This window comes from Eucalyptus grandis, chromosome 8 (genome assembly GCF_016545825.1).
Source record: "Eucalyptus grandis isolate ANBG69807.140 chromosome 8, ASM1654582v1, whole genome shotgun sequence".
Lineage (NCBI taxonomy): Eukaryota > Viridiplantae > Streptophyta > Magnoliopsida > Myrtales > Myrtaceae > Eucalyptus > Eucalyptus grandis.
The window spans coordinates 4,235,660-4,258,169 of record NC_052619.1 but is presented as its reverse complement, the minus strand read 5'-3'; the positions used below and the strand labels follow the sequence as shown (position 1 = coordinate 4,258,169).

General features: G+C 38.0%; 3 protein-coding genes across 4 annotated transcripts; all 3 read right to left on the bottom strand.

Moving 5' to 3' along the window:
- Positions 1–1,414: 1,414 nt before the first annotated feature.
- On the bottom strand, positions 1,415–6,308 carry LOC120285949 (probable aldo-keto reductase 2). The gene is made up of 5 exons (XM_039301080.1): positions 6,013–6,308; positions 5,673–5,873; positions 4,845–5,017; positions 4,660–4,762; positions 1,415–2,061 (listed from the first exon to the last, which is right to left on the bottom strand). The coding sequence occupies exons 1-5, from the start codon at positions 6,238–6,240 to the stop codon at positions 1,723–1,725; spliced, it is 1,044 nt and encodes a 347-aa protein (XP_039157014.1). The 5' UTR covers positions 6,241–6,308; the 3' UTR covers positions 1,415–1,722.
- An 11,329-nt stretch (positions 6,309–17,637) lies between these two features.
- Positions 17,638–20,761, bottom strand: LOC104426117 (probable aldo-keto reductase 2). Of its 2 annotated transcripts, none has more exons than XM_039301078.1 (5): positions 20,478–20,761; positions 20,144–20,344; positions 19,390–19,562; positions 19,206–19,308; positions 17,638–18,195 (listed from the first exon to the last, which is right to left on the bottom strand). In XM_039301078.1, the coding sequence occupies exons 1-5, from the start codon at positions 20,703–20,705 to the stop codon at positions 17,857–17,859; spliced, it is 1,044 nt and encodes a 347-aa protein (XP_039157012.1). In that variant the 5' UTR covers positions 20,706–20,761; the 3' UTR covers positions 17,638–17,856. The 2 variants fall into 2 exon arrangements, with proteins under 2 accessions (XP_039157012.1, XP_039157013.1); XM_039301079.1 differs by lacking the exon at positions 17,638–18,195 and adding an exon at positions 18,979–19,044.
- Positions 20,762–21,047: 286 nt separating this feature from the next.
- LOC104416202 (probable aldo-keto reductase 2) lies at positions 21,048–22,269 on the bottom strand. The gene is made up of 2 exons (XM_039298935.1): positions 22,042–22,269; positions 21,048–21,221 (listed from the first exon to the last, which is right to left on the bottom strand). The coding sequence occupies exons 1-2, from the start codon at positions 22,267–22,269 to the stop codon at positions 21,048–21,050; spliced, it is 402 nt and encodes a 133-aa protein (XP_039154869.1).
- Between the last annotated feature and the right edge of the window lie 241 nt (positions 22,270–22,510).

Sequence of the window (22,510 nt, the reverse complement as noted above, 5' to 3'; positions counted from 1 at the left end):
TGTGATGATGGACTATTCCTCTATATTTTCTAGAGGAATAGTCCATCAATCTTGTCTATGAACACAAAGCTAGTGGATGAGAGGACCAGAACATTACATGACACACCTCTTGGCATCAGGACCTATAACTATGGCGCAACTTAAGAGGGTGACAAAAATAGAACATTGCACAACGTTAACCCCCCAGAAAAAAAGGAAAAAAGAAAAAGAAGAAAAAGAGAAGATAATAATAAAAGGTGCCATTTACAATTTTAGTTGACTCGCACAATATATCCGAATACTTTACTAATATCTAGAGGGCATGGGCGTAAAAGTGAATTATTTTAATTCTCATAAAACATCCCGCGAGCTCATGGACATATTAAATCCTTACTTTTTACTCAAAGTGGTTTACATGAAAGTGATGATGATGGAACATATGACTTTCAGTTTTCAAGCTGAAAATCTCCCCACACTCCAACCGACCACGCCACCTCTACTATACTAGGGTTATTATAACATATTATTAACGAACGACCAAATCATTTTTTTATTTTTGTACAGGTATTTTTTTCTTAAAATATTTCCGCGTTGTATCACAAACTCATAACTTGGAGCTTGATGCTTTGACTATGAGGAGTCTATGGTACAAGTTAATGATTATCTAAGACAATTATGCTATTCCACACCACAAGTCCTTATTTGACTTTTCAAAGTGATTGTATTTTAGTCAGTAGAAATCATTTATTAAAAAAAACATTTAAAACTGAATTAGAAAAATTACAATAGGTTTATGAATGTTTTAGTAATTTTTCCATTATTATTATACCATATTATTACCGGTCCAAATTATTTTTACTATCTCTCTCTTCTTCTTTTTTTACAATTTTTTTTTCTCTAGAGTATTTTGATATTTGATTGGACAAGGCTCAATTGGAACGTAGGATCTAGGACTAATGATTGAAATTTGCAAGAAATGGGGGTGGAATCCCATAATGATAGGCAAAATTTGTCAATTTTAATATGGACAGATTAAAGAATGTCACGCGGTGTTAGCAGTGCTAGAATTGAACTCGTGGTTGAGGTGAATAAAGTGTCACTTTAGTATGTATGAGTGAGTTCGAATTCTTCAAAATCCCCATTTCCATAATCCAAAAGTCACCCAATAAAATCGACACAACAAGCCCTGTTCATATTTGTTAAAATATTTAAATAATAGACCACGCATTCATCTAACGGATTAAATTTTAAAATAGTTGATAACAATATCATAAAATCTCATACGATTAAATTTTACATGATATCAGAGTTGAAGGTCCCAAGTTTGAATCTTTCTAGACTCCATTTGTCTCCTCAATTAAATTTCCACGCTTAGTATTAGATGAAAGACCAAACTAAGCGTGTGAGAGATTATTAGAATATTCACGCATTCATATAACAGCTTAAGTTTTTTAAATAATTGGCAGTGGTCCTACAAATATCTTACAGTATTCAACTAACTCTCGTGTTTCTCGAGTGATCTTTCCTCAATAAGCTTAGTACACATCTATAATCTTCTCATATTGAATGTCACATGTACTAAACGAAAACAGTCACTCTCTGGAGTTCAGATTTTATTACAAGATAACGAACTCTTTTATTACACGTACTTATAACAGCCACACAACATAGCCTCAAATTACCTCAGCAGCAAATACTCAAACTCCGCATATCAAAGATGCAGCACCAGAAGCAGACATGTTTCTAGGCAGGTTTCCATGAAGAAAGAGGTGGAGTGTCGGAGTTTTCCCATGTAGGAACGCTGCTATCGTACCTGTCACCCTTGACATTGTCCGCAGAAGCAATCGATTCAAGCTCAGCCATCTCTTCTGGTGTAAACTTCACTGACAGAGCCCCAATGTTCTGGTTGAAATTCTCGATCTTGGTTGTGCCGGGAATCGGGCAAACGTCATCACCCTGGTGGTGTACCCAGGCGAGGGCTAACTGCGATGGGGTGCATCCCTTTCTTTGTGCAATTTCATTCACTCGGTCGAATAACTTGGCGTTGTGAGCCAAGTTCTCTGGCTGTAACCTTGGTAGGTACTGCATAACATAGAGCAATGTCTCAGCAGAAAGCATATGAGCAACTATCATTTTCCTTTTAATGCCAAATTCTACCGCAACAAGAGCAAAAGTGGTTGCATTGCATGCCATCAGATTGTCTTTTACTTGACATAATAAGCATTTGGAAGTGCACAATTGCTGTGTATCTGGAAAAGCATGATCAGTTAAAGATTATCTTGAAATGATTAAAATATCTTGTCCCAAATCAAAAGCATCAGAAATGTAGAGTGAAGTGATCCAGCAACTACCACACAAGGCTAATGGGTTTGATGTAAGATGTGGAAACAGAAACGAAATTCAAAATCTAAGTATTGTTCATGTGATGGTACCATTAGTCACACATAAGAGAAAGAAATCACAAATGTAGATGATGTGTAGAAGAATATTATCAGACGCAAAGCTCTTTTAGCTATGAAGAAAAATAGCTACTTCACTCGCCCAAAATTGGGACAAGGACCCCCTGGAGTGCCAAAAGTTGGCGCAAAGGACACTTAAGTCTTAAAAGTTACAAAAAGGTACACTTAAGTGCCAAAATCGGAGCAAAATGGATCACTTGAGTGCCAATCCGGCCAAAATCCGGCCAAAATGCCGACGTGGCATTTTTCCGTGAATCAGAAACCAAAACGACGTCGTTTTGCATGCCGACATGGCCAAATAATGCAAAAAACGGCGTCGTTTTGGACTCATGGGATAAAAAAAATAATAAATAAATTAAATAAATTAAATTTAAAATTAGATTTAGTTAAAATATTAAAAAATGATAATTTTAAAATTAGATTTAGTCAAAATATTTATAAAATAATAATTTTAAAATTAAATTTAGTTAAAATAGTTAAAAATTAAAAATTTTAAAAATAATTCAAAAATAATTAATTTAAAATTATATTTAGTTAAAATATTGAAAAAATAATAATTTTAAAATTAAAAATTTAAAAAATTTAAAAAATTAAAATTAGATGTAGTTAAAAATTTTAAAAAATAATTTAAAATTTAATTTAGTTAAAATATTAAATATTAAAAATTTTAAAATAATTTTTTTTTTAAAAATAAAAAATAATAATTTTAAATTAGATTTAGTTAAAATATTAAAAAATAATAATTTTAAATTAAATTTAGCAAAATATTAAAAAATTATAATTTTAAAATTAAAAATTTATAAAAAATTAATAAAATTAATAAAAAAAAAAAAAAGGGGTCGGTGGTTGAGGGAGCCTTAGCCATCGCCCCCTTTTTTAATTTTTTAAATTTTAAAATTATTATTTTTTAATATTTTAGCTAAATTTAATTTTAAAATTATTTTTTAAAAATATTTTAACTAAAAATAATTTTAAAATTATTTTTTTTTTTTTATAAATTTTATTTTTTTAAAATTTTATTTTTAAAAAATTTTAACTAAATTTAATTTTAATTTTTTTAATTTTTAACTAAATCTCATTCGAAAATTATTTTTTTAATTATTTAAATTTTTTAATTTTAAAATTATTATTTTTTAATATTTAACTAAATTTAATTTTAAAATTATTATTTTTTGAATATTTTAACTAAATGTAATTTTAAATTAATTATTATTTGAATTATTTTTATATTTTTTAAAATTATTATTTTTTAATATTTTAACTAAATTTAATTTTAAATTTATTATTTTTTAAATATTTTAACTAAATCTAATTTTAAAATTTTTATTTTTTAATATGTTAACTAAATCTAATTTTAAATTTAATTTATTTAATTTTTTAATTATTTTTTACCACGTCGGCCAAACGACGCCGTTTTTGCATTATTTGCTACGTCAGCGTGCAAAACGGCGTCGTTTTGGGTTCATTTCGCCGGAAATTCGTCGGAAAAATGCCATGTCAGCCTTTTGGCCGGATTTTGGCCGGAGTGGCACTTAAGTGATCCTTTTTTTTTCGAATGTGGCACTTAAGTGTACCTTTCGTAACTTTTGGCACTTAAGTGTCCCTTTGTGCCAACTTTTGGCACTTGAAGCGTTCTTATCCCCCCAAAATTAATGGCAGGAAGTAATACACAACTTGATCCCAAAACTTCCATAAGAAAGGTGCTTGGGAGTCCTCACTCAAGAAATGGTCGTGTCAAGATACAATTTATCTTGTGAAGAAAGATGAGAATAAAAAAGGATGGAGGGCTGAGGCCCAATACTGGTGTCGGTTCTTTTGAGGAAATATCGCTAATCTTGTGAAGGAAGATGAGAGAAAAAGGGTGGGTGAAAAGTGGAGAAAGGATAGTGATTAGCAAATGGTGGGAAGGCTTGGAAACAGAGCAACTTACAAATAAACCTATTTTTATTCATTCCCAAAAGAATGAGAATCCGGGAACCTACCTCTTTCGGGCTCATTAAAGCCATTACTTGTGATTTTACATCTATCTAGAATCAAAAGAGGTGGGATGTCTGGCGAGTGCTGGATTGAAGACAAATAAGAACGTGAAGCATTTGTGTCACCAAGTTTTATTCATCCCATCCAGATACTTTTCTTTATGCCACAAGAACAGGTTTCCAGCACTTCAATGAGAATGACAGTCACTGTGAGCATCTAATTATGTCGACCAGCAGAAACAGACCTGTCTGAAGTCATCCTTGGAGAAATTCTCCACCAACTTGGAGCCAACAGAAAAGAATCCTCGTCCTAAAGGACTGTAGGCAACGATTCCAATGCCAAGCTCCCTAGTCAACATTTTGAAGGAAGAGCAGAGTCAGAAGAAAGATGATGTTACTGCATAAATAAACTAACAGAGTGATATCCTACCTGCACGTGGGAATGATCTCTGCCTCCACATCTCTTGACCACAGCGACCACTCCAATTGCACTGCTGTGATGGGATGAACAGCATGTGCTCTTCTGATTGTTGACGCAGAGGCCTCAGACATACCGATGTACTTGATCTTACCCTCTTCAACGAGCTTCTTTAGCTCTCCAATCTGTGCATATTCACAAGACAAAACAACAACCGTCAAGATCCTACGTGTTAAGATCCAGAAAATTATGCACATCGTTAGCTTTTTATGTTTCCCGATCCCTGAATAGTTTAGTCAATTATTATGCATGTCAATGTGACAAAAAAGTCGCTAGGTATTGCGTTAATGGAGGTGGATTTCTCTAATCGATCACAGAAGAGAGCAAATTAAAGAAGTGTTCCAAGTACTTGTCACATTTCACGATGATATGTCAAGAACCAAATGTCTCCATTCCATAGAAAGTCCAGGAACATCTTCAAATGTGATTCTTGTATATAAATCAGGATGAACCCCAGAGCACTTTCATCTCAAAGGAAGATTTCGAATGATTTTCTTGATTGTTGACCCTTAACTTGTCAAAGATGCCCATAAAACAAAAACTCAAGCCACTAAACCACTAAATTCCACAACCCCTTTAACAGCATCGTGCCGCATCTTGAACTCTGCTATCAGCCGATCTTAAATCTCATTTAACAATATTTACAAGCAACTGCCACAAAATCCAACAAACTTGTAACAACATGACGATGCATAATTAACACCAATCTAGTTTAGCAACTGATCATATGGCTCCGAGAAAGTCTCGAGAGAGAGGTAAAGATTTAAGGAGGATCCATACAGTGACTTCGATGGGGACTCGAGTGTCGACACGGTGTTGGTAGTAGAGGTCGATACAATCGACCTCGAGCCGCTTCAAGCTGGCCACGCAAGCCGCCCTCACGTATGCCGGATCGCCCCGGACCTCCCTCTTCCCGTCCCCAATGACGGCTCCGAACTTGGTCGCCAATTCCACCTTCTGCCTCACCCCTCCCTTCAGCGCCTGCTCAAAATCAACCCCGAAATTAGAAAACCATGACGCAGGATCAGAGCATCCCATCCTGCTCGATGAAGCTAAATTCCGTAACACTATAAGCACATACAATTCATGAGGAGGCAAAAGAGAGACTGAGAGAACCGACCTTTCCGAGGAGGATTTCGTTGGTGTGGGGGCCGTAGATGTCGGAGGTGTCGAGGAAGGTGACGCCGGAGCCGACGGCGTGGTGGATGAGGGCGATCATGTCGGGCTCGGGCTTGGGAGGGCCGTAGAAGGCGGACATGCCCATGCAGCCCAGCCCCTGCGCCGACACCTCCAGCCCCTGCGACCCCAGTTTGATCCTCCTCACCGTCGTCGTCGACGCCGCCGCCATTGCCGTCGTCTAGCTCGAGCTCGCTCGATCCCTGCACGTGCTACCGAAGTCGCCGATGACGAAGGCGTCGGGCGAGCCCAGATATTTATGAGGGGGAGTAGCACTAGGTGCGAGGAGCCGGATATGCTACCGTAGACGCACGTGCTGACGAAAAGGGAGGAGAAAATAAGAAATGCTGACGTCATATGATTGACAAAATGGACCCTAACACCCTTATAAAAAAACCTCCTACTTTAGCTTTTCTCCTAATTGTACCTTTCGTCTCAAAAAAGAACAATAATTTTAGATCCATTCAGTATTCTACCATTACCTTCTTTTGTCCCATAAAAAATCCTCAATTTTAACTCACATACTAATTCTACCTTAGACCTTTTTTTTTTTGTATAATACCCTAATTTTTTTACAATCTCATAAAAATTCATAAATTTTTACTTGAGTTGCAAATTTGCTCCCGTTAACCCTTCGTCCAAAACATCCTATTGACATCGAGAGAAGGAAAACTCCCAAACACGAGTTGTTCAAGAGAGATGGAACATTCTCAAGCACGAAAGATCGAAAACCAAGCGCAAAATCCCTAAGGGCAATTTTGATGAAGGGTTAATACATAGTAGATTTAAAACTCAAGTAACAGTTGGTAATCTTTTATGAGATAAATAAATTACAATGAAAATAAAACTGGACCTACAGCTGGGATTCTTTTATGAGACAAAACAACATTTAAGATAAATTTGGTACTGCATCTAAATTTAAGGGTTTTTATGAGACAAAAAAAGTTTAGATGGGATTGGAACTAGAACTAAAATTGGGGATTTTGTCATATGATTGACAAAAAGAAGGCTAACAACCTTCTACATACTAGGTACATATGTTGTCTCTAACATAGTGGCTTAGCGAAGATGTCTACAGGTTGGTCCATAATTCCAACTCCTTTAGTTACAACAACTTCTTCTCTGATCTTATCTCGAGTAAAATGGCAATCAACTTCTACATGTCTTATTCTTTCATGAAAAACTAGATTTGTTGTTGTTTTTTTTTTTTTGCCAAATTTGTTGTTAATTTGAGTGTAGCATCATTATCACAAAACAATTTAGGCCCCGTTTGTTTGTGTTTTTTTTTTTTTAAACACTTTTTCTGTTTTTTTGTTCCAAGGAACAAAAAAGGAACAAAAACGCGTTTGGACGTGTTTCTGTTCCTTTTTGTTCTTTTGTTCCCAGGGAACAAAAAAAGAAATGAAATAAGAAACACAAAATTTGTGTTTCTTATTTCGAAACAGATTTGAGAAACACTTTCCTTTTTCTTTTTCTCTTATTTTCTTCTTCTTTTTCTTTTGGCCGGTCGCCGGCCTCGGCCATGGCCGGCGACGCGCGACGAGGGCCGGCGGCCTCACCCGCCACGACGAGGCTCGCCGGCCCCGGCGAGGCCGAGGCTCGCCGTCCCCGGCGAGGCCGAGGCTCGCCGTAGCCGGGCGAGGGTCGGCCTCGCCGAATTTGGGCGAGCTCGAGCTCGCCCGGCCAAGGCGAGGCCGACCTCGCGCTGGCCCGGGCGAGCTCGATCTCGCCCAGATCCGGCGAGGCCGAGCTCGCCCGGCGGCGGCGAGCCTCGGCCTCGCCGGATCTGGGCGAGTCGGCGTCGCTGGCGGTGGCCCGACTAGGCCGCGCCTGCCCGCCGCCGGGCGAGCTCGGCCTCGCCGGGGCCGCGAGCCTCGCCGTGGCCGGGCGAGGCCGCCGGCCCTCGCCGGCCGGTCGCCGGCCATGGCCGAGGCCGGCGACCGGCCAAAAGAAGAAAAAAAGAAAAAAGAAAAAGGAAAAAGGAAAAAGAAAAAAAAAAAAAAAGGAAAAATAAGAAAAATAAAAGAAATTATACAAATTTACCAAACGTGTTTCTGTTTATTTTTTATTCCCGGAACAAGTTTACCAAACGCGTTTTTTTGTTCAAAAATTGTTCCCCGGAACAGAAACACTTTTTTTTATTTCTGTTCCCTAGAACAATTTTTAAACAGAAACGCAAACAAACGCACCCTTAGTTGCTCCACTAACCTGTAATCCAAGATCTGAGAGTAATCCTCCTATCCAAACTACTTCGCAGGTAGTTTTCCCCATGGCTTAATACTTCGATTCAGCTGAGGACAATGATATAATTGACTACTTCTTCCTTTTCCACGAGATTATTGTCTTTCCCAATTTAATGCATAAACAAAAATAGATCTCTTGGCACAATTTATATTACAAAAACCTCTCATCTTCATGTTGCAGTCACAAGATAAAAATATTCTAAGTCCGAGACATCACTTCAAATATTTCACAACTTTTAGGGCTACATTCATATGGGATTATTTTGGACTATGCATGAATTAAGAGTACTTGCACTGCATAACATATATCAGGCCCTGTGATGGTGAGGTATATTAATTTTGCAACAAGTTGCCGATATGCCGATGGATCCTTGAGCAATGAATCCTCAAAAGATGAAGAATCTAAGTCCATGAGTTGGCAGCTTAGTATTTTGTTCAATTAGTATGATGGCCGATTAGTATCTAGATAATCCCGCTTCAGAAATGATTTCTGGGATGAACTTCCTCTTACTAAGACTAATATCTTTACCAGATTGAGCAATCTTAATACCAAGAAAATATTTGGGAGGTCCCAAATTCTTGATGTGGAAGTAGGCGTTCGACATGTTTTGAAGTTGAAACTATAGTTTTTTAAAAATTATTTTCTTTTTTTTAATCTCGTGAAATGTTCTGCATCTGCCACATGTCTATATGCTTTCCTGAGGAACAGTCCATGAATGTATGGTCGTGCGATGTGCAGCTGGGCAAATAATTCCATGCCGCCTTGTCTGAACGCAACGTTGCTAGTGCTCAGAAAATGACAATGTACTGTGCAATAATCGACTAGCGCACCAAAACAAAATAATCTATTCTCCGATGCAAACTTAATTGAAACAACAGTTAGAGCAATATATTTATTAAAAAGAAATAATTTGATGATAATTTTTATTCTAGACTACAAAAAATCAAATAACAAATAATTGAAATTATTATGGGGTTCACGACGTTAAAAATTTATGACTTATAACAAGCTATTATTCTCATAATAATCCAAAAACTACTATGCTAACAAAATCCTTTACTAAAATACAAATACCAAGCACAAGGGAACGTTACAATGAAAAACCTCCCATTGATATAGCCTCCCATTTAATTAGGCCAAATAAACCCTCCCATTAATTTCTCCATATTAATCGACATAATCGCCAAGAGAAAGCCATATTTCAAAGCTATCAATATATTGTGGGATTGTTTTAACATAACTTATTGGTGCATCATAATAATCAAAATGTGAACTATCGTTCTTAAACTTTTAATAAATGTTTAATATAATTCACAAATTATATCATTGCATTCTATCTCATAAGACTATCTTTGATGGGTTGGATAAAACTCTAATATGATAAGTTTGATCCTATACGTTGTTTAGAGTAATGTGAAATTCAGATATAGTCCGGATAAAAATTCCTTCTAGAAAGTGATATAAATTCAAATATGGTATGTGAAATTTAGAAAACTGAAAAGATAAGGGGCACAACTTTTTCCCCCACTCCTGCGCTTGTTGATGGCTTATCCTCACTTTTGACCAGTGCCACCATCATCTCTCTCTTGTTCCAATTTCTCTCACTAAAATGACCACCACAAACTTAGTTAGAGCATGAGTATCGCGAAGATACCGAGAGAAGCCCTCGCCACAACGACCTGAGCAAACTCTAAGGGCCACCGTTCCTCCTACCAGTGACAAGCTGCTTACCGCCTTTGGCTTCCTCGGAAAAGTGGCGTCGGAGCTCGTCAGCCCTGCCTCTTTCTTATGTCACTTAACTCCATTTTAGTAGCGAACTTTGTGATCCCGATCAAAGCTGGACATCTTCTCTGTGAAGAAGATGATCCGAAAGAGGCGGCAGCCAAGGCGATAGAGCTCCTCAACCACGTCACTCGGAGCGAGTGGTACCGATGGTGCTACCACTCACAAGCCGGATCCGCACGCTGTCTCGGGGGAAGCTGTTGAAGCGACTGAACAAGTCGGGGCACGGTAACAGGGAATCAACGCAGTATTGACACTCGTCGAAGGGGATGGATTCATCGCAGGAAAAGGCAGGAAAAGGCGTTGAAAGTAAAGATGGCTAGACCAGCGGAGAACTCAAACCCAAGGGGCTCTCAATGTGGCGAAGTCAAAGGTAGAGCGAGCGTAATCCATCAAGTTGATCAAGGGCAGCGAAAGGGGTGTTGCAGAAGGAGCGAGCGTCCTTGAAGTCACATGGAACGGGGGTGCTTGATATGGATGAAGATTGGGAAAGGATGAATAGTATTTACGACTTCCATGGTTTATTTTTAATTTTAATTATACAAATCAAACACTCATTTAAATTTGTTTTATTTGAATCATGTTATATCCGGACGTCACGAAATATTAGATGGGATTTTTATCCTATTATCATCCCATATAGCAAAGATGTTCGAACGACCAAACACAGCATCATTGGATTTATCTAGCCTAGGATCTAAATTAAACATGTACAAAAAGTTTGATAACCATACTAAATAAATTAAAAGTTCAGTAAGAACATAACACATTGGACCAAAGTTTAATGACTATTTGCGTTATTTTCCTAAACCAAAACACAACAACATTGCTCCACTCTAACTCCAAATAAAAAACAATAGAAGTGTCGTTTTTAATTTTAGGAAACTCGCGCGATATCTCCAACTGTTTTATAATAATGCAAAGGCATGAGTGAAGGTATCGAGCTACATAAAAGCTCATGAACCGTAGGTGGTGAAACTTGAACAAGAAACCTTCGATTTCCCCGACACTCATATCAACCGCGCCAGCATTTTATCCCCAACTTCGCTTTCGTGAGAACATCCGGTAACATTTTACTGTTCCTTAACTTCGCTACCAAACCAAACACAAACCGAAGCTTTGTATCTATGTGTAGCATTCAGTCTTAAGAGCGTGTTGCACACGGTGTTAGTATTGAACGCTTTGTTGGGGGAGAATAAAGCGTCACTCTAGTATGTGTTGGAGGTTTGTTTGTCATGAGTGTGTTTTTCTAGTAGTCCCACGTAGGAAAAGTGGGAAGAAATGGGCTGATTTATAAGTGAAGGGCTTCCTTGTGTACATCAAGGAATAATCGGGTGGGGTCCCCACCATACCCGCGTGTAGGTGCGCGAATAATTGTGCAGATTTGGCACACTTAGCATGCATACGCGCCCGCGGTTTAATTAACACTAATCCCTTTGTTATTTTTTTATTATTTTTTATTAATTTTTAGTAAATTCAAAGGTTCTTTTATTTTCAGAATTTCGGAAATAAAATATATAAAATGAAAATTCGAAATTCTATTAAAAAAATTATTTCGAATTTTATTTGTGTTCTTTCAATACAACCTTTGGAAAATTACTTATTCGGTTTTCAACTTTTCCCGAAAGGTTACAATTGTTCGTTTTCGATTTCTTCCGAAGCGTCGCATTTGTTTATTCGAACAATTTTCTAAAGACGTGTTTGTTCGCAATTTTCACGAAGAGTTGCAAGATTGTTTCATATATATACTTGTCATTCTTCGGAAAGAAAAAGAGTGGTCATTTTCGAGTCTTCTTTCTGAAAAACAGCAGCCAATTTTTCGATTGTTTCTTAGAGAGACCCTAGAGAAATACTTGAATTGCTATATAGTATTCTCATCCGAGACTTTGTTGTATCCTGGAGGATTTTTACTGGTGACCATTAGCAACGTTGTGGGGCAAATAAATCCTTAAAGAAAGTAATATCTCGCCTCAAAGTCCGAGTTTTTTTTACTCGATCCGATTTCATTGTTCTACCCAATTTCGAAGCCATAATTTTACAACAATTTTAAGGATTTAGTTTGCTACAATGGAGTTGGAGACAATCAAAGTTATGAATCAAGATATGGTCAAACTGGACCAGTTCGATGGGAGTGATTTTGCTCGCTAGAGGGACAAGATGACGTTCTTACTCACTGCTCTGAAGATTTCCTACATACTGGATCCTAACTTGGCACCTATAGAAGATCCTAAGCCTACTGCCGAGGGAGGATAGCTAAGTGCGGAAGTCATTGAGAGGGTTAATAAGGAAAAGAAGAAACGTGCAAAGGATAAATTACTTTGTCGAGGACACATTCTGAACACACTCTCCAATCGTCTGTATGACTTATTCACTGAAATGAAGTTGGCCAGAGAAATTTGAAATGCACTGGAATTCAAGTACAAAGCGGAGGAGCAAGGTACCAACAAATATCTAATCGCAAAGTATTTTGATTTCAAGTTTATTGATACTGAACCCTTACTAGAACAAGTCCATGAATTGCAAGTAATTGTGAATAAAATTCGTGCCCTCAAAATTGATATTCCAGAAACTTTTCAAGTTGGAGTAATTATTGCGAAATTGCCTCCAAGTTGAAAAGACTATGTAAAAAGGCTAATTCACAAGTCGAGAGGCTTTATTTTGGAGCAAATACAGAAACATCTTCGCATTGAGGAAGAGTCACGTTTACGTGATAATTTTGTTTTGTACAATTCCAAGGTAAATGTTGTGGACAAAAAACGAAAACTCGGCCAGAACTTCAAAGTAAAAAGCGGGGGGCATAAATTCAAGAGAACACAAAGAAGCAAAAGGGTTGCCGTTTTGTTTGTGGCAAACAGGGACACTACGCCAAGGATTGCATTCACCGCAAGAGCATTTCAAAGGACAAGAACATTCCGGTGGTGAAAGCAAATGCAAATCTGGTTGAAGAAAATTATGTAGCCATGATTTTAAACATGTTTTCAAACATGGAAATTTCTAAAATCAATGATGCGATGGCTATGGTTTCTGAAATTAATTCTACCATTGTCCAATCCAATTGGTGGATAGATTCTGGAGCAACAATCCATGTGTGCAAGGACAAGTACATGTTCAAGCAATTTGAAGAGATTGTTGACTCAAATGTTCAAGAGGTCCTGATGATGAATAATGCTCTTGCAAAGGTTGCTGGAAAAGGCACGGTGGAAATAGACTTCACTTATGGAAAGAAGATAACTCTTTTTAATGTGTTATTTATACCCGAAATTAGGAAGAACCTAGTTTCTATTGATTTACTTTGTAAGAGGGGGTTTCGGATTTTGTTTGAATCCGATAAGGTTATCCTATCGAAAATTAGGCTATTTGTTGGGAAGGGTTATGCCAATGATGGCATGTATCAATTGAGTATCAATAATAATATTCATAGTTCTGCTTATATTGTCGAGTCTTCAATTTTATGGCATAGTAGGTTGGCATATATAAATATTCGTTATTTGAAGAATATGAGAAAATTAGACTTGATAAATTTTAATGGCGAATTTGATAAATGTGAAATATGTGCTAAGTCAAAATTTACTAAGAAGCCATTTCCTAGTGTTAAACGAAATTTGAATTTATTGGATTTGGTTCATAGTGATATATGTGAATTTAATGGTATGCTAACACATGGAGGTAAAAGGTATTTTATTACCTTTGTGGATGATTGCAGTAGATTCTTATATGTTTATCTCGTGAGATCAAAGGATGAAGCATTTACCATGTTTAAGAAATATAAGGCTGAAGTAAAGAATCAATTAGAAAATAAAATTAAAGTTCTACGATCAGATAGAGGTGGAGAATATTTCTTAATTGAATTCTCTTCATTTTGTGAAAAACATGGTATTATTCATCAAGCTTCAGCACTATATACTCCACAACAAAATGGTTTAGCTAAAAGGAAAAATCGATCTCTTGGAGAAATGGTTAATTGTATGCTTTCAAATTCAAATCTACCAATTAATCTTTGGGGAGAAGCATTACTTACTGCATGCTATATTCATAACAGAATACCTTCCAAGAAAAATGACATAACCCCTTATGAAATATGGAAAGGTAGAAAGCTAAATTTATCATATCTTAAAGTGTGGGGGGGTTTGGCATATTACCGAGCTCGGTCCTAGAGCTATCAAAAGTGTTTTCATTGGGTATGCTGAAAATAGTAAAGCTTATAGACTTCTTGATTTAGAGTCTAATGTCATAGTAGATCGAGAGACGTTGAATTCTTTGAGAATAAATGTTTTACAAGTTCTGAAATTATTGAAAATAATTCAAGATCTATGGAAACTCAAAGTGATTCTCAAGAGAAAGAAACGAATGATTCTAAAGACATGATTGAACCAAGGAGAAGTACTAGAGCTAGGAAAATAAAAGACTTAGGTCCTGATTTTATAACTCATGTTTTTCTTGTTGAAGGAGATGGAGATAATAACGTGATAAATAAATACCCTTTAGTATTAAATTTAGAAGATGATCCTAGAAGCTTTAATGATGCTATATCTTCTAGAGATGCTTCTTTTTGGAAAGAAGCCATGAATGATGAAATGTACTCAATTATGTCCAATAATACTTGGGTATTAGTAGATTTACCGAAAGGATCAAAACCTATTGGGTGCAAATGGGTTTTTAGAAGAAAATATCATTCTGATGGTTCAATTCAAACTTTTAAAGCTAGGCTTGTAGCTAAGGGATATAGAAAAAAAGAAGGAATAGATTATTTTGATACATATGCTCCTGTTGCACGTATAACTTTTATTCGAGTTCTTTTTGCTCTAGCTTCCATTTATGATCTTTGTGTTTATCAAATGGATGTTTATCAAATGGATGTTAAGACTGCTTTCTTAAATGGAGACTTAAATGAGGAGATTTACATGGAACAACCGGAGGGTTTTGTTCTTCCTGGAAATGAAAGAAAAGTATGTAAATTGATTAAGTTTCTTTATGGACTTAAGCAAGCTCCTAAGCAGTGGCATGAAAAGTTTAATTCGGTCATATTGTCAAATAGTTTCATCAAAAGTAGTGTCGATAGGTGTATATACTCTAAATTTACTAAAGACTATGGTGTCTTAGTGTGCTTGTATGTTGATGATATGCTTATCTTTGGAACAAATATTACTGGAATTAATGAGACTAAGAAGTATCTAACTTTCATGCTTAAAATGAAGGATTTGGGTGAAGTAGATACTATCTTAGATATTAAAGTTAAGAAAAATAGTGGGGGTTATTCTTTAAGCAAATGTAGTTATGTTGAAAAATTATTAAATAAATTTCAACATCTTGGTTTTAAATAAATAAGTACTCCATTTGATTCCAGTATTAAATTAAATTATAATATTGGTAGAGCGATGGCACAACTAAAATATGCTAGTGCTATAGGGTCTTTAATATATGCGATGCATTGTACTAGACCCGATATTGCTTATTATGTATGCAAGTTGAGTAGGTATACCAGTAATCCAAGTACAGAACATTGGAGAGCTATTACTAGAATTTTTGGTTATCTTAAGAGAACTAAAAATTTAGGATTGTTCTATAATAATTATCCAGCTGTATTAGAAGGATATACTGATGCTAGTTGGATTACAAGTGTGGGAGATGAGCATTCCACTTCTGGATGGATTTTCACACTAGCTGGAGGTGCTGTATCTTGGGCAAGCAAGTAACAGACATGTATAACTCACTCAACAATGGAATCTGAATTTATTGCTTTGGCGGTAGCTGGGAAAGAGGCTGAATGGATTAGAAATTTGTTGTTGGATATCAAATTATGGCCTAGTCCTATGCCTCATATTTCTATCCACTATGATAGTCAGGCCACTTTGGCAAGAGCCTGTAGTAGCACCTATAATGGTAAGTCTAGACACATTAGTCTAAGACATGAATATGTGAGACAATTGATTAAAGATTGTACCATAACAATTGTTTATGTGAGGTCAAGTAAAAATCTTGCCAATCCATTGACGAAGGCTTTACCAAGACATATGGTAATAACGACCTCACAAGAAATGGGGCTGAAACCCTTTAATTGAAATCATCAATAATAGTAACCCGACCTTTTTCTAGAACATCACTAGTTACAAGGTTTAATGGGTAAGAACAAGTTATTGAATGTGATTGTTTGATACTGACATAGCCCTGATATGAGAAGTCAGTATCGTCTGTTACATTTTGTAGGTTGAATTGAATTCTTAATAAAGTATGATACAAGTTTGTAGTGTGTTGATAATAACAAAAACATATGGTAGATACTTCACCTATATGAGCTTAGAAGTGGTGCCGCTTCTTACGAAAGTTAGGGTTGCTTTCTAGAGAGCTCATGAAACATGATCAAGCACAAGGCCATAATAGTGCGAAGTAATATAGAACTTCTCACTGAAACAAGAGGTTAGTGTATGTGCGGTATGTCCGGTTCTATTACATCAAAGTACAAGTTTAAAGCTGAGCTACTTGTCACTTTGATAGAGCTTTAATATACTTGCACTAAATAAAGGTTTAACTCGAAAGAGACCTTTATGTATATATATTAATCTTACTGAAATTTTGGCTATATGTTTTTTAAAATTTTAATTCTGAAATCTTTGTTTTACAAACAAAGTGGGGGATTGTTGGAGGTTTGTTTGTCAAAACAAGCTAAGTGTGTTTTTCTAGTCCCAAATAGGAAAAGTGGGAAGAAGTGGGCTGATTTATAAGTGAATGGTTTCCTTGTGTACATCAAGGAATGATTGGGTGGGGCTAGACCCCACCATACCCGCGTGCGGGTGCGCGATTTTGGCGCACTTAGCACGCATGCCCGCCGCGGTTTAATTAACACTAATCCCTTTGTTATTATTTATTATTTTATTTTTATTAATTTTTAGTAAATTCAAAGGCTGTCTTTTATTTTGAGAATTTCGGAAATAAAATATATAAAATGAAAATTCGAAATTCTATTAAAAAAATTATTCCGAATTCTATTTGTGTTCTTTCAATACAACCTTTGAAAAATTACTTATTCGGTTTTAACTTTTCCTGAAGGGTTGCAATTGTTCGTTTTCGATTTCTTCCGAAGAGTCACATTTGTTTATCCGAACAATTTTCTAAAGACGTGTTTGCTCGCAATTTTCACAAAGAGTTGCAAAACTGTTTCATATATATACTTGTCCTTTTCGGAAAGAAAAAGAGTGGTCATTTTCGAGTCTTCTTTCTGAAAAAGCAGCCAATTTTTCGATTGTTTCTTAGAGACCACGGAGAAATACTTGAATTGCTATATAGTATTCTCATCCGAGACTTTGTTGTATCCTGGAGGATTTTTGCCGGTGACCATTAGCAACGTTGTGGGGCAAATAAATCATTAAAGAAAGTGATATCGCGCCTCAAAGTCCGAGTTGTTTTACTCGATCCAATTTTATTGTTCTACCCAATTTCGAAGCCATATTTCCAACAGTATGTACGACTGAGTTTGAATTCTTCAAAATCCCAATTTCTCAGATTCTAAAAGTCACCCCAATAAAGTCGGCACAGCGGGCTCAGTTCGTATTCAACTCGCTCTCGTGTTTATCGAGTGATCTTTCCCCAGTAAGGTTAGTACACATCCATAATCTTCTCATAGTGAATGTCACATGTACAAAATGAAAACAATCACTCTCTTATTACAGATACTTATAACAGCCACACAACATAAACTCAAATTACTTCAGCGGCAAATGCTCAAACTCTGCACATCAAAGATGCAGCAACAGAAGCAGACACGCTTCTAGGCAGGTTTCCAAGAAGAAAGGGGTGGAGTGTCGGAGTTTTCCCATGTAGACACGCTTCCATCGTACCTGCCACCCTTGACATTGTCCGCAGAAGCAATCAATTCAAGCTCGGCCATCTCTTCCTGTGTAAGCTTTACTGACAGAGCTCCAATGTTCTGGTTGAAATTCTCGATCTTGGTTGTGCCGGGAATCGGGCAAATGTCGTCACCATGGTGGTGTACCCAGGCCAGGGCTAACTGAGATGGGGTGCATCCCTTTCTTTGCGCAATTTCATTCACTCGGTCAAATAACTTCGTGTTGTGAGCCAAGTTCTCTGGCTGGAACCTTGGATGATACTGCATAACATAGAGCAATGTCTCAGCAGAGAGCATATGAGCAATTATCATTTTCCTTTTAAGGCTAAATTCTACAGCAACAAATGCAAAAGTGGTTGCATTGCATGCCATCAGATTATCTTGTTACTTGACATAATAAGCATTTAGAAGTGTGCAATCGTTGTCTATCTGGACAAGCATGATCAGTTATAAATAATCTTGAAATGATTAAAATATCATGTCCCAAATCATAAGCATTAGAAACGTCAAGCGAAGTGATCTAGCAACTACCACACAAGGCTGATGGGTTTGATGTAGGATGTGAAAACAGAAACAAACTCGACAATCTAAGTTTTGTACGTGTGATGATACCATTAGTCACACATAAAATAAAAAATCAGAAATGTAGATGATGTGTAGAAGAATGTTATCAGACGCAGAGCTCTTTTAGCTACAAAGAGAAATAGCTACTTCACTTGCCCAGCGCTATCGCTAGTCAAACGCTAATGGCAGGGAGTAATACACAATTGGCTTTATGTCAGATGGGAACTTGATCCAAAAGTCTCATAAGAAGGGTGTCGGGAGTCCTCACTCAAGAAATGGTTGTGTCAAGATATAGTTTATCTTGTGAAGAAAGATGAGAATGAAAAAGGACGGAGGGCCAAAGCCCAATACTGGCGTCAGTTATTTCGAGGAAATATCGCTAATCTTGTGAAGAAAGATGAAAGAAAAAGGGTGGGTGGAAAGTGGGGAAAGAATAGTGATAAGCAAATGTTGGGAAGGCTGGGAAACAGAGCAACTTACATATAAACCTATATGTATTCATTCCCAAAAGCACGAGAATCCAGGAAGCAATCGTGTCACCAAGTGCTGGATTAAAGACATATAAGAACACGAAGCATTCGTGTCACCAAGTTTTATTCGTCCCATCCAGATACTTTTTCTTTATACCACAAGAACAGGTTTCCAGCACTTCAATAAGAATGACAGCCACTGTAAGCATCTAATTATGTTGACAAGCAGGAACAGACCTGTCTGACGTCATCCTTAGAGATATTCTCCACCAACTTGGAGCCAACAGAAAAGAATCCTCGTCCTAAAGGACTGTAGGCAACAATTCCAATGCCAAGCTCCCTAGTCAACATTTTAAAGGAAAAGTAGAGTCAGAAGGAAGCTGTTGTTGCTGCATAAACAATTAACAGAGTGATATCCTACCTGCACGTTGGAACGATGTCTGCCTCCACATCTCTTGACCAAAGCGACCACTCCAATTGCACTGCTGTGATGGGATGAACAGCATGTGCTCTTCTGATTGTTGATGCAGAGGCCTCGGATAAACCGATGTACTTTATCTTACCCTCTTCAACGAGCTTCTTTAGCTCTCCGATCTGTGCATATTCACATGACAGAACAACAACATCAAGATCTTACATGTTAAGATCCAGAAAATTATTTATGTCATTAGCTTTTTATGTGTCTAGATCCCTCAATTATCATGCATCTCAATGCGACAAAAAAGCCACAAGGTATTGAGTTAACGGAGGTAGATTTCTTGAATCTCTCATAGAAGAGAGCAAATAAAAGAAGTATTCCAAGTACTTGTCATATTTCACAATATGTCAAGAATCAAATGTCTCCGTATAAAGTCCAGGAACAACTTTATATGTGATTCCCGTATATAAATTCAGGATGAACCCCGGAGCACTTTCATCTCAAAGGAAGATTTCGAGTAATTTCCATGCTTGTTGACCCTTAACTTGTAAAAGATGCCCGCAAAACGAAAACTCAAGCCACTAAACTACTAAATTCCACAACCCTTGAACAACACCGTGCCGCATCTTGAACTCTGCTATCAGCTGAACTTAAGTGTCATTTAACAAAATTCAACAAACTTGTAACAACATGACGATGCATCATATGGCTCAGAGAAAGTCTCAAGCGAGGTGAAAGTTTGATAAGGGATCCATACAGTGACTTCGATGGGGACGCGAGTGTCGATACGGTGCTGGTAGTAGAGGTCGATGCAATCGATGTCGAGCCGCTTCAAGCTGGCCTCGCAAGCAGCCCTCACGTACGCCGGATCGCCCTGGATCTCCCTCTTCCCGTCCGCGAATCTGACTCCGAACTTGGTCGCCAATTCCACCTTCTGCCTCACCCCTCCCTTCAGTGCCTGCTCAAAATCAACCCCGAAATCAGAAAACCAAGGCGCAGGATCAGAGCATCCTGCTCGATGAAGCTAAGTTCCGTAAAACCATAAGCATATATAATTCATGCAGAGGCAAAAGAGAGACTGAGAGAACGACCTTTCCGAGGAGGATTTCGTTGGTGTGAGGACCGTAGACGTCGGAGGTGTCGAGGAAGGTGACGCCGGAGCCGACGGCGTGGTGGATGAGGGCGATCATGTCGGGCTCGGACTTGGGAGGGCCGTAGAAGGCGGACATGCTCATGCAGCCCAGCCCCTGCGCCGACACCTCCAGGCCCTGCGACCCCAGCTTGATCCTCCTCACCGTCGTCGTCGTCGATGCCGCCATTGCCGTAGTCTAGCTCGAGCTCGATCGTTCCCTGCAATGCACCGAGACGATGGCGAAGGCGTCGGGCGAGCCGAGATTTATAGGAGGGGAGTGGCAGAAGCTACGATGAGTAGGAGGGGAGCGGTAGTGGCTGTGAAGACGCACGTGCTTACGTCAATTGCACGCCCAGTGACGACCCTTACCATGTAGGGAAGACGTAACTGCTCACGTCAATTGAACTATTGTGATGTCTTCGTGATTACTCTTTCCATAAGCGCGACGTGGGGCCAACCTTCCCACATGAAAAGCGGGAGGTGGAGTTTTGAATTCCTACCTAGGCATAATTTAGTATCAAATGTGGTTTTAATTCTCACGCCTGACATTGTCCGTATAAGCAATCGATTTGAGCTTGGCCATCTCTTCTGGCGAAAGCTTCACTGACAGAGCTCCAATGTTCTGGTTGAAATTCTCGATCTTGATCGTGCCGGTAATCGGGCAAACGTCATCACTCCAGTGGTGTACCCAGGCGAGGGTTAACTGCAATGGGGTGCATCCCTTTCTTTGTGCAATTTCATTCACTTGGTCGAATAACTTCGCGTTGTGAGCTTAGTTCTCTGGCCGCAACCTTGGTAGGTAGTTCATAACATAAAGCAATGTCTAAGCAGAGAGCATACGAGCAACTATCATTTTCCTTTTAACGCCAAATTCTACATCAACGAGTGTAAAATTGGTTGCGCCGCATGCCATCAGATTGTCATGTTACTTGACATAATAAGCATTTGGAAGTGCGCAATCGCTGTGTATCTAGAAGAGCATGATCAGTTAAAGATTATCTCGAAATGATTAAAATATCTTGTCCCAAATCATAATCGAATCCGACGGCGATGGGGCTTGATTTTGAGGTGAGGTAGGTGTCTCCTCTATCATGGAGCTCTCAGTGTTCTTAATTTTTGCCTTGGTATCGAAAAAAAAAAAAATTGAATTCCTAATCGATTTGCTGATTTGTATTGCAGGATGAGGACTTGCAATAACCAAAAAAAAAAAAAAAAAAAAACCAAGAAAAAAAGAAAGGCAACTCTAAAATATGGAAGCTAGGCGAGGAAGAACGACATTGATAACATGATAGAAAATAATAGAGAAAATGAAGAAAATTTCATTGTATATTGATTAATCTGTATATTAGTTCATTGGTCTATTTATAGTGTAAGAATGAAAGAGAAAAAATGAAATAATATATAAAGAATTATAAATTTCATATTCACTAAACAATCACAAATTGACCAAATCAATTAGTCCGCAATTAGGATTGGCGTCATGATCAAGATCTTCAATTATATCTACAAAATAAAATACCGACCTTTCCAAGGAGGACTTCGTTGGCGTTAAGGCCATAGATGTCGGAGGTGTCGAGGAAGGCAACGCCAGATTCAACGGTGTGGTGGACAAGCTCGATCGTGTCGGGGTTGGGCTCGGGAGGGCCGGCGAAGTTGACATGCACATGCAGCCCAGCCCCTGTGCCGAGACCTTGAGACCCTACGACCCCAACTCGATCCTCCTCACCGTCTGACGACGCCATTGCCACCATCGTCTAGCTCGAGGTCGATGCAAGAACAGAGAATGGAGAATGGACAGTTCGATCGCTCGCTCGCTCGCTCGCTCGCTGCCTGCACCGAGACGACAACGAAGCCGTTGGGTGAACCGAGCTTTATAGGCGGGAGTAGCAGGCGTTCGATTGGCACGTTTTGAAGTCGAAAGTATTGTTTTAAAAAAAATTATTTTCTTTTTTTAAATCTCGTGAAATGTTCTGCATCTGCCGCATGTCTATA

Excerpts from the sequence above, each read along its gene's own strand:
- LOC104416202 (XM_039298935.1), bottom strand. The coding sequence starts at position 22,269 with ATGGTGGCAATGGCGTCGTCAGACGGTGAGGAGGATCGAGTTGGGGTC. Across the intron at positions 21,222-22,041 it reads ACGAAGTCCTCCTTGGAAAG|TTAACCCTCGCCTGGGTACA; the intron begins GTCGGTATTTTA and ends ACCCCATTGCAG.
- LOC104426117 (XM_039301078.1), bottom strand. The coding sequence starts at position 20,705 with ATGGCGGCATCGACGACGACGACGGTGAGGAGGATCAAGCTGGGGTCG. Across the intron at positions 19,563-20,143 it reads GCGTCCCCATCGAAGTCACT|ATCGGAGAGCTAAAGAAGCT; the intron begins GTATGGATCCCT and ends GAATATGCACAG. Across the intron at positions 18,196-19,205 it reads CTAAGGATGACGTCAGACAG|TATCATCCAAGGTTCCAGCC; the intron begins GTCTGTTCCTGC and ends TATGTTATGCAG.
- LOC120285949 (XM_039301080.1), bottom strand. The coding sequence starts at position 6,240 with ATGGCGGCGGCGTCGACGACGACGGTGAGGAGGATCAAACTGGGGTCG. Across the intron at positions 5,874-6,012 it reads ACGAAATCCTCCTCGGAAAG|GCGCTGAAGGGAGGGGTGAG; the intron begins GTCGGTTCTCTC and ends GATTTTGAGCAG. Across the intron at positions 4,763-4,844 it reads GAGATCATTCCCACGTGCAG|GGAGCTTGGCATTGGAATCG; the intron begins GTAGGATATCAC and ends AATGTTGACTAG.